The sequence below is a fragment of the Pelophylax lessonae genome (assembly GCF_965119305.1).
Source record: "Pelophylax lessonae genome assembly, chromosome: 3".
Lineage (NCBI taxonomy): Eukaryota > Metazoa > Chordata > Amphibia > Anura > Ranidae > Pelophylax > Pelophylax lessonae.
The window spans coordinates 21203605-21215167 of NC_138770.1; the positions used below are offsets into that span (position 1 = coordinate 21203605).

The 11563-nt window shown below is 43.4% G+C and overlaps 3 protein-coding genes across 3 annotated transcripts in view; 1 reads left to right on the forward strand and 2 right to left on the reverse strand.

The window, feature by feature from the left end:
* Positions 1–11563, reverse strand: part of LOC309550245 (uncharacterized protein) — a gene marked incomplete at its 3' end in the record, with an annotated part of 2091994 nt that overhangs the window by 625008 nt on the left and 1455423 nt on the right.
* LOC309548848 (uncharacterized protein) overlaps positions 1–11563 on the forward strand; it is a gene marked incomplete at its 3' end in the record, with an annotated part of 248873 nt that overhangs the window by 203340 nt on the left and 33970 nt on the right. Inside the window, exons 2-4 of the mRNA XM_082248783.1 lie at positions 8421–8549; positions 8677–8811; positions 11423–11546. Coding sequence (XP_082104909.1) covers positions 8454–8549; positions 8677–8811; positions 11423–11546 — 355 coding nt within the window. The 5' untranslated portion in view covers positions 8421–8453. The remainder of the gene's footprint in view (positions 1–8420; positions 8550–8676; positions 8812–11422; positions 11547–11563) is intronic.
* LOC309548840 (uncharacterized protein) overlaps positions 1–11563 on the reverse strand; it is a gene marked incomplete at its 3' end in the record, with an annotated part of 295113 nt that overhangs the window by 177131 nt on the left and 106419 nt on the right. The window lies entirely within an intron of this gene.

Below are 11563 nucleotides of genomic sequence, written 5' to 3' on the forward strand. Positions count from 1 at the left end.
ATTTTATTTATTTTTTTTTCACTACAGTCACGTTTTTGATGATTTTTTTCCCACTGTTTAAGATATATAAATTTAGAATTGACACTTGGGATGCTTAGGGTCAGGGTTTTTTATTTGGAGTATAAACAATGTGCAAGATTTATAAACATTGGGTATAAACAATGTACAAGATTTATAAACATTGGGTATAAACAATGTACAAGATTTATAAACATGTATATATGGTAGGCATGTGTTTAGATTTATTTACATATTATGAGGATGGTATTAAAATATTACTTTTGATCCCCCTCCTTTCTTATTATTTATTTTTAATATTTTATTTTTTTTTTCATTACACAAGCTACATAAAGAAAAATAGGGGTTTCCTCCCTCTTTGTACTCATAATTTTGGAGCCCCCTTTTTTTTTTCCACTATAGTCACGTTTTTTATGTTTTTTTTTTTTTTTTATTTCACTGCTTAAGATACAGTATATACATTTAGAATTGACACTTGGGGTGCTTAGGGTTTGGGGTTTTCTTTTTTTTACTTTTTTTTTTTTTTGGAGTATAAACAATGTACAATGTACAAGATTTATAAACATTGGGTATAAATAAATTTTTTTTTTTTTGACACTATAAAATGATTTACACACGCTAAATAGGGGATCGAGGAATTTCCCCTTTTTTCACTTTTTTTATTTTTTTTTTTTTGAGCACTATAAAATTAGTTGTATTGTCCAGATAGGAAACCAAGAGATTCCCTTCTTTCACTTTTTTTTTTTTATGTTACTAGTATTAAAAATGCTCATCTCAACTTCCAATAATACACTAGCAGCGCTATCATAAGAAGAGAATAAAGTCTCTGTGATGGAATATAAAACGATGTGAGACAAGTTCATGCAGAGAGTCCACAGAATCAAAGAGTGCAGCTCCTCCACAACTGTACATTCAGATCCTAGAAAGCCTCCACCTCACCGCTGTGCACACCCAATGGTAGTACACTTACCAGAGGCCGCTGGATAACGAGCCAATGTATATCTCAAACACATGGATGTGTGGTCCACCAAAGACTTGAAAACCAGGAAGGGACTCTCGCCTCACACTTATACACAGGAATCGCTCCGCATATACCAGGTGCATGTGAATAAATCAATAACACCACATAGCGTGATACTGCATAACAATCCCCTTTATTCCAACACACAAATTCTTCAAATATTGCACTCACAGACAAATGGTAAGTAAAGCGTGTAAAACTGGGGTAAAACCTGTGTCCTGTCGCTTCCCTCTGATGAATAGCTTGCTGCTCGTTACCTGGACGGTCAAACTACCGTTCAGCTACCAATCGGCAAGCTATTCATCAGCAGGAAGTAACAGGACACAGGTTTTACCCCAGTTTTACACGCTTTACTTACCATTTGTCTGTGAGTGCAATATTTGAAGAATTTGTGTGTTGGAATAAAGGGGATTGTTATGCAGTATCACGCTATGTGGTGTTATTGATTTATTCACATGCACCTGGTATATGCGGAGCGATTCCTGTGTATAAGTGTGAGGCGAGAGTCCCTTCCTGGTTTTCAAGTCTTTGGTGGACCACACATCCCTGTGTTTGAGATATACATTGGCTCATTATCCAGCGGCCTCTGGTAAGTGTACTACCATTGGGTGTGCACATCGGTGAGGTGGAGGCTTTCTAGGATCTGAATGTACAGTTGTGGAGGAGCTGCACTCTTTGATTCTGTGGACTCTCTGCATGAACTTGTCTCACATCGTTTTATATTCCATCACAGAGACTTTATTCTCTTCTTATGATAGCGCTGCTAGTGTATTATTGGAAGTTGAGATGAGCATGTTTTATCACTTTTGAGATACACCCATTTTTAACATGTATTATTTGTAATAGCAGCAGCTGCAGGTCCTTTTAATAGGACCACATATATTTATTGTATATTTATTGTCTACTTACATTTGAGCGCTGGGTGAGTGGGCCCATTTTATAGATCCTACTCCTCATTTTATAGCATTAAAATTGCCTTAAGGATGCTCAAAGGATATAGAGGGCTGCTCCCTGAGAGGGAAGAGAGATAAAAATAGAAGAATGGCTTTCTGCTGATTATAAAATTTTAGAGTATAAAGAGTCCGGGGGGTTCGGGGGGGGGAAAGAGCTGGGACCTCACTTTGAGGCCCTGCCCAACCACGAACCTACATAGGACTACGCACAAGCCTTTAGGTTTGAGGGTGTGCGTACAAATAACAAGTAGTTAATTTTTCAGTTTTGGGTGGGTGGGATTGGTTCTGTGGTTTTTTTTTTTTTTAATTTCTCTCTTTTCTTCCCTTTCCCTTCCTTTCCCTTTCCATTTTCTAGCGTGACAATATGGCAAATATAAAAGTAATGACATTAAATTCAAGAGGCCTTAATACTCCCGAAAAAAGACGTATGTTATTAAATGATTTAAAACGCTCTCAGATGGCACAAAATCTAATGTAACGATTTTGCGGCCGGAACTCCGCTTTAATGTTTGGCAACAGATGATATTGCCAAGCACAAGGTACTACAGTGGCTACAAAAATGTGCACCAGCCTATACTAACCCTTATGCTGAAGAATGGGAGAACTCAGTGTTTGGTGATGAGGCCAACATCTTTGGTTGGTTTAGGTACATCGATGATGTCCTCTGGATTGGCATGGTGAACCTCAGAACAATGGGAGGTTTATAGGTTTATAGGGATAGAATAATTCAATTTGAAATTGATGTTGGGTGGCTTTGGAGTGTTTTCATTTTTAATGTAAAATACACTCTAGTGTCTGGTGTTTGTTGGCTCCCATGTTCAATTTTTTTTCACTTTGGGTGCCCCCCCCACCGAGTTTAGCCTGCCTTATGGGCCAGAAACACTCCCTTTTAGCTAGTGTGTGAAGTGCCTTCGTACTCAGCCCATCATGGCGTTACATATACATGTACATCATGACAATTTTGTGCATTGTAATTTTCTTGTGTGTCGTGGTGCTTCTGACATGTGCATGTAATGACGTCACACCACCGATTAGCCTTTGGCTGTATTTTCCCAGTAGGAGGGACTGGGTTAATCAATGGAATACCCTGTTATTCAGGGAAAAGGGGCAGGAATGCTGTTTAGTATTGTCTGTCTCTATGGGTGCCATCTTTACTATCTGGCCTGATAGATAAGGATGGAGTACACTACAGTGGGCTGGGCAGTCTCTAAGGGAATTGGAATATCAATTAAACTGGTCAGACGTCAGTCTTTCCCCCATCTGATCCTGAGGTGGTGCTCTCTGTATCTCTCCTTGATGGATAGACTTTTATTTTTACACCTGGAATGAAGGTCCTTTGATGTGAAGTTTCATGACAGTGAGTGGACTTTTATGAGTTCCTAGTAATAGGGGTTACATCCAAGCCATGCAAAGGTGGTATCAGTGGTCCCTGAATACATTTTTATATGGACATTTGTGTGTTAATAATTACAGGCTAAATCTACCTGGAGACACTGTACAAGTGTTATACTGTATGTAGTCTTGTGGTCCCTGTTGAAGTCCATGTGTTGACATTTCTACCTATTATTATTATTTTACAAGATTTATAGATCACCAAAGTTTGCACGGTGCTTTATAATCTAAAGGAAGACTGTACAGTTACAATAAAAGAGGGTTTACAAGGGCCTTGCTCCTAAGAGCTTACAATCTAATTGGGTGGGCCAAGTTATACAAAAGGTTATAACTGTGGGGGACGAGCTAATGGAAAAGTTAAAAGTTCGAGGTGTAATAGGCTTTCCTGAAGAGATAATTCTATCTATGATAAATGACAGACTAAATTCACGTTGACACGTTCTCCTCACCTGGAATGTGCTGAGTTCTTGGATAATGTCTACACAGTGTTTACAGATTGACTTTATCACCCCAAGAGCTCGCTCCAGTTAATGGACGTAATCATTATGTTTGGATGATCTCACCAGTCGGGAGCCTTTCCTGTCATCCTACATTAGGGTGACCAGATATTTAAAATGAAATCCTGGGACATTATTATTATTATTATTATTATTTTTGGCAGATGGTAAACTATTTTATAAGCATATTTTCCTCAAATAGTTCATGAGATGGTCAGAGACTGTGGACATAGTGCAGGAGATGGTCAGAGACTGCTGACATAGTACAGGAGATGGTCAGAGACTGCAGACATGATACAGTAGATGGCCAGATACTGCGGACATAGTACAGGAGATGGTCAGAGACTGTGGTCATAGTACAGGGGGTGGTCAGAGACTACGGACATAGTACAGGAAATGGTCAGAGACTGCGGACATAGTACAGGGGACGGTCAGAGACTGCAGCCATGATAGAAGAGATGATCAGACACTGCGGATATTATACAAGAGATGGTCAGAAAATACTGCACTGAAATGTGAGCCATGCTTAGGTCCCTTTTCAGAAGCATTTGACATGCAGTGAGGAGGGGATATTGCATTTCCTCACTGCCTCTTTAACCCCTAACTACCACTTAAAAACACATAGGACAAAATACTGTTCTAAGCTCGGGAGGGGGAGAGAGAGAAGAAAGAGCAGGAAGGAGGAGGGGGGGGGGGGGCGGCGGAATCCGGTCACAGCTCACTCAATTCAGTCCCTGAGGGCTCTCAGCTCAGTCACAGCAGCTTCAGGATTACAGTGTGACTGTTGGCTGTTCCAATTAAACTTCCCGCCCACACATCCTATTCACACCCAGCACACGGGCTGCTGGAGTGTGGGCAGATACAGCGAGGGAGGGGCGGGAAGAAGCAGAGGCGATCCAGCCTCTTCCATTCTCTGTGGAGGGGGGAGCTGTGCTGTCTTTGCTCCATGAGAAGGGAACACAGACACTCAGCAGTGTGACAGATGCAGCCATCTGTATATTCACGGGGGGTTGGCAACACTTATGGGGCATCCTACGTAGGGGCACTGGCCTGACACCCCCCCCCAATGTGTGGCATCCATGGTGAACCACCACCCCCTTTGGAAGCCACTGGTGACACCCCTGAATCCGGGAACAGAACCAGGGACATACTTGGTCCGGGATGGTGTTCTCAATCTGGGGACTGTCCCCAGGAAACCGGGGATGTCTGATCACCCTATCCTACATGCCCCCTCTGAGGATTCTTCTATCCTTCCAAACAAATGTATGAAATTGTCGATGAGCCCTCCTTCTATGTGATCTAGAAGATCTCGAATCACAATGCCTTTATGGATGAAGTGGATGACCCAGTTTATATATTATGCATAAAAGAAGAAAATGTAATATACTGCGCTAACAATAAAGATAGCAGCTAGCACACTCAACTGACAAATATGTTGACAAAAAGTAAAAATATGTAAATGTGCAGCGCTAAACCAAAGTGATAATAATGAATAAATCACTCAAAGTAATGATAAAATGTGTAAATATAGATAGAAGGTGAATATAAGTCCCAAGTGAACAAAGGTAAAAATTAAAGTCCAGGGTGATGTGTGTGATCACAGTTGACGCTAGATCCCAGCACCAGCAAGGAAACAAACATATGCGCTCACCAGAGGGACTGGACCCAAAATACCATATAGTAAATGGGTCAGATGGGCTCACTAGGTATCAGGTGGGTCTCCAGATAAGTGCTGCAGCCACGGACATTTCAGTTTGCAATCACAAGACGAATGAAGCAAGATGAAGACTCTCATTCACCAAATGACATGGAGGGATAAACCAAACAAGGCAAACATAGTGTAAATTAGTGTAAATTAGCTGTGGGTCCTGAGCATCTTGTATGACATCACATAATGCTGATATAATCAGTGGGTCCTTAACAGCTTCTTTCAACTGCACTGTCCGTAGCTGCAGCACTTATCTGGAGACCCACCTGATACCTTGTGAGCCCATCTGACCCATTTACTATATGGTATTTTGGGTCCAATCCCTCTGGTGAGCGCATATGTTTGTTTCCTTGCTGGTGCTGGGATCTAGCGTCAACTGTGATCACACACATCACCCTGGACTTTAATTTTCACCTTTGTTCACTTGGGACTTATATTCACCTTATACCTATATTTAGACTTTTTATCATTACTTTGAGTGATTTATTTATTATTATCACTTTGGTTTAGCGCTGCACATTTACATATTTTTATATATTATGTATTGCTTTACAGATGTTTTCACTCCAGGATTAATTATTTTATTTATATAACCCTTGAAGGAATTGTTATTACTTTGAGAGATCTCCACCACCATTCCTATGTGACCATTACATCCTTGCAATTTATGTTTAGCATGTTCATTTTGAGTGGATTAACATATATTTTAATGCTTTATGATATATTTTTGCATTTCCTTATCCAAAAAGATCAATTTTCGGAGTTTGTTTTCTTAGGTATACCTTTGTTTTGAACTTAGCCATATAAATTAGATGGTTATGAAATGTTTCTTAGGGCTGCAGTTCCATTGAACTCCACAAGATGGAGATCTCACTTATACTCAGATAGGAAGTTTCTATGGAATACAGACAGGAAGTGATGTCAAGAACAGACAGGAAGTGATCTGGAAATAAAGACAGGAAGTTCCGGGTGAGAGGTGAGTGGAAGGTAATAAGATCTTATTTTCTTGTTACCGTGTACTCCTGTAATTTTCTTTATTTTCCTAACTGCTGTTCCATGTACCAAGCAATGAGACAGAAGTAACAAATAATTGTAAATGTTATTGTTGAAATTGTTAAATTAAAATTCCAATAAAAATTTAAAGTTGGAAAAAAAAGATCTTATTTTCTATTTACACCCAGTAACCCCCCGTCATGTCCGTCCTCTTCCTCCATAGTCACTGTGACCTCTTTTATCTCCAGCAGATGATGATACACACATATATAGTGTGGAAACTTAGATTAACCCCTTCAGTGTCAGAACATTTCCCCTCTTACGGGGCCGGAACATTCTCTTAATTTTGGAGATAAATTCTAGTAATATGTTCCTCTAAACAAACAGCACTGACAATAAATAGACAAGACAATGACCATCCTGACCATACATGGCCTACAAAGGGCATTTATTACACTACACAGGCAGCCAATGGGAAACCATTACAATATGCAGCCAACACAATGATGGAGTGCAGGGGTCAGGAGTATGGAACCCCTTACATTGCTGGTTAGGAGGAAGAAAACATTCCCCAGCCTGCCATGAAGAATATGTTCCATCATTGGTGTCAGAGAAAGGAAAATACTGAGGGCTCTGAGGGAAGTAGAGGAGCTGAGGGGTCTCTGAGAAGGTAGCGAGACTAAAGGACTCTGGGACCTCTGGGGGTTTACTGCATCTGAAGGGCTCTGGGACCCCTGAGGAGGAACTGTAGCTGAAGGACTTTGGGGGCCTCTTAGGAAGTAATCGGACTGAACAACTCTGAGAGGTTAGTGTGACTGAAGGGCTGTGGGAAACTCTGAGAGGGTAGTCGGGCTGTAAGGCTCTGAGGTAAGAGGGGGCTTTAGGGCTCATAGAGACTCTTGGTCTTTGATGGTCCTCTCATGCCACCTGCTCTTACTTTGATGACCTTCTTAAAGAACCTCCTGCCAGCACGTGAAGTAAGCCTTCACCTCACCATCTCACTGGTCAAGAAATATGTTGCAGGCTATAAAATAGAACAAAGAAGGAGACTTGTACTTTGAGAAGGTCTGTTTGTGCAGCATCGCTTACTGGTTGGCCAGTCCAATTCCTTCCCATGACACAGGGTTTGGCGGTGCCTGGTGCTGGAACTCAGAGCCCCAGGAACCCACTGCCACTCTGTACAATGTCCTTGATACTATAGAATACTTGCCAACCAATAAAACAAACCCCTTCCCCAGCTGTCCTCCTCCTACCCACATTGGGCTGCCATTGGAAGGAAAAGAAGAGACTCCTCCCCCACAGCTCTCTACACCACCACCAGCATCCTCCTGCTATCCAATCCAATCACTTCTCTTACTGCAGAGAGTGACGGTGACATCACTCCTGTTAGTCAGCAGGCTGCCGGAGATTGGAGCCTTGCAGCTGGAGTTCTGGAAATTATCCTGATTAGCCGGAAACTCTGGCCAAAAGTCAGCAAGTTCCCCTTTCTGGACATCATGATGACCCTACATTGACCTCACATCACTGCCTCAGAGCAAACAAGTCACAGGAAGGATCTTATTTATCATTCCTTGTCTGCAGATCTAATACTAATCAAATCCAGTTCAGAAACCAAACAAACCCAACAGAGGAAAGGGAATTTCTGATCCGGCAGGTCAAGAGGGTCCCAGGACCTTGAAAATGTAGTAAACACTAAACAGTCCAAACTAAATGTGTTCCCATGAGGGTAGTAGTCAATAAATGTACAGCAACCCTCCTATCCCCCCACCTCTCACATCCATATCCTATTATTGTGTGACCAATACCATCCATATAATTCTTACTTTCATTTCCCAAAGTTATCCGTCTACAAGGAGACCTGTATAGATCAAATGATGACACCAATGAGGATGGAGGAGGACCAGAGTCACATGACTGAGAAGATACTAAACCTCACCCTGGAGATCATCTACCTGCTGACCAGAGAGGTGAGGAGGATTCTGGGAGGTTGCATGACATAACTCTTATCTCTATTAATAAAACACAGACCTGACCGGAGAGGTGAGGAGGATTATGGGATTCTAACATGATATTCCTATTGGGTCCTTAATACAGAGATTTCCTCTTGTGAAGTCAGGTGATCATATGACCATCACAGTGCCTCCATGTGACTCCCTAAAACCTGAGAGACACAACATGCAGAAGATTCTAGAAGTCACCAAGAAGATGATGGAGCTGCTGACAGGAGAGGTGAGCAGTGCTGGGAATTCTGGGACATTATCCAGTAACAGACAAGGGATGTGTCTGGATGGTGACTGTATCATTGTGTGTGTCAGGTTCCTACAAGGTGTCAGGATGTCACTGTCTATTTCTCCATGGAGGAGTGGGAGTATTTAGAAGGACACAAGGATCTCTACAAGGATGTCATGATGGACAATCAGCAGAATTTGAGTTTTGTGAAGAATGCAAGGAAGGAATTTCCCCAGAATGAGACGATATTTAACCTCACCCTGGAGATCCTCAGCCTGCTGACTGGAGAGGTGAGAGTAATGAAGGGGTTACTTTAAGACTTCTGATGTTCTGCTTATCAACAAGAACATCCACACAGGTACTATGAATACATAAATTGTACGTACCAGTGTTGGAACTACCAGGGTCGGGGGGCCCCAGCGGGGTTGCTGGCCACAGGACTCTGAGCATCTCTCTCATACAGCCAGGTTCTGCACTGACAGTTCCTCCTCCCTCGCATGGATGGGAGAAGAGAGAGCCGATCTGCTCCTTCTCCTCCCCCCACTCTCCTCCTGTGTGCACCATGGGAAGTGTGAAGCTAAGCAGCGGAATTTGATCATTTAGCTGCTGGGGTTCACCCTTCCCATGGTGCACACAGGAGGAGAGGGCTGGGAGGAGAAGGAGCAGATTGGCTCTCTCCTCTCCCATCTGTGTGAGGGAGGAGGAACTATCAGTGCAGGCTCTGAGCTGCATGAGAGAGATGCTCTCAGCTCAGAGTCCTGCTGAGGAGGCACTGATTGACAGCACTGATGATCAGTGCCCTAAAAATCAGTGTGAACCATGTACTGACAGTCTTGCTGGTTAACCATCTCAGCTCTGGAAGATTTACCCCCCTAGCCATTTTTTTTGCTATACGGCACTGCGTTACTTTAACTGACAATTGTGCAGTCGTGCGACACTGTACCAAAATAACATTTATGTTTCATCCCACAAATAGAGCTTTCTGACTGCGATATTGTGGAGGACATATTGGACACTAACTGACACTTTTGAGAATAGCTCCCTCTACTATGCCCTTCTACTCCCCTCTACTGTGCCCTTCTACTCCCCCTACTGTGCCCTTCTACTCTGCTGAACTGTGCCCTTCTACTCCACTGTACCATACCGTGCCCCTCTATTCCCCTTTTCATGTGCCCCTTTACTCCCCTGTTCTGTGCCCTCTTTCTCCCCTGTACTGTGCCCTCTTTCTCCCCTGTACTGTGCCCTCTTTCTCCCCTGTACTGTGCCCTCTTTCTCCCCTGTACTGTGCAATTCTACTCCGCTGTAGTGTGCCCTTCTACTCTGCTGAACTGTGCCCTTCTACTCCTCTGTACCATACCGTTCCCCTCTACTCCCCTTTTACCATGCCCCTCTACTCCCCTTTTCCCTTGCCCCTCTATTCCCCTTTTCCTGTGCCTCTTTACTCCCCTATACCGTGCCCTCCTTCTCCCCTGTACCGTGCCCTCTTTCTACCCTGTACCTTGCCCTCTTTCTCCCCTGTACCGTGCCCTCTTTCTCCCCTGTACCTTGCCCTCTTTCTCCCTTGTAATGTGCCCTCTTTCTCCCTTGTAATGTGCCCTCCTTCTACTCCCCTGTATCATTTCCTTCTACTCCCCTGTAGGGTGCCCCTCTACTCCCCTGTATGATGCCCCTCCCTCTACCCTGTACAGTGCCTTTCCTCTACCGGTACTGTGCCCTCCTTCTCCACTGTACCGTGCCATTCTTCTCCCCTGTAACGTGCCCTTCTTCTCCCCTGTACCGTGCCCCTCTTCTCCCTTGTACCTTGCCCCTCTTCTCCCCTGTACCATGCCCCTCTTCTCCCCTGTACCAGGCCCCTCTTCTCCTCTGTACCGTGCCCCTCTTCTCCCCTGTACTTCTTCCCTGTGCTGTGCCCCCTCTACTCCCCTGTACTGTGCCCCTCTACTCCCCTGTACTGTGCCCCTCTACTCCCCTGTACTGTGCCCCTCTTCTCCCCTGTACCGTGCCCCTATTCTCCTCTGCACCATGCCCTTCTACTCCCCTGAACTGTGCCCCTATTCTCCCCTGTACTGTGCCCTTTTACTCCCCTGTACTTTGCTCTGTGTTGATTAGTCTTTGATTTGAGGCATGTTTTCTTATTGTTTAAAATGTATTATATTGAAAGTAGTAATAAATATATGTTTAATTCTATCATCTCTTTATACTTTCGTTTTTGAGACTATGTGCATACATTTGAGCAGGCTGGTAAGGACCCAAGTACATTACTTTACCCAGGGGACCATGACGATAATAAGACGTCCCTGTGGGAGAGTGATATTTATCTTTGTATAACACAGAACTGTACAGTAATAATGAAGAAATCTACTGAAAATGACACAAGAAGGAGATCTCATAATATGACCACAAGATCCTTGAGAATCCAGAATCCCATCACCATCCCCCCACCTCCATCCCTGATCCATACAATACACAACACACAGAAGGTTCTAGAAGTCACCAAGAAGATGATGGAGCTGCTGACAGGGGAGGTGAGCGGTGCTGGGAATTCTGGGACATTATCCAGTAACAGACAAGGGATGTGTCTGGATGGTGACTGTATCATTGTGTGTGTCAGGTTCCTATAAGGTGTCAGGATGTCACTGTCTATTTCTCCATGGAGGAGTGGGAGTATTTAGAAGGACACAAGGATCTCTACAAGGATGTCATGATGGACAATCAGCTGCCCCTCACATCACCGGGTAAGAGGAGACTTTAT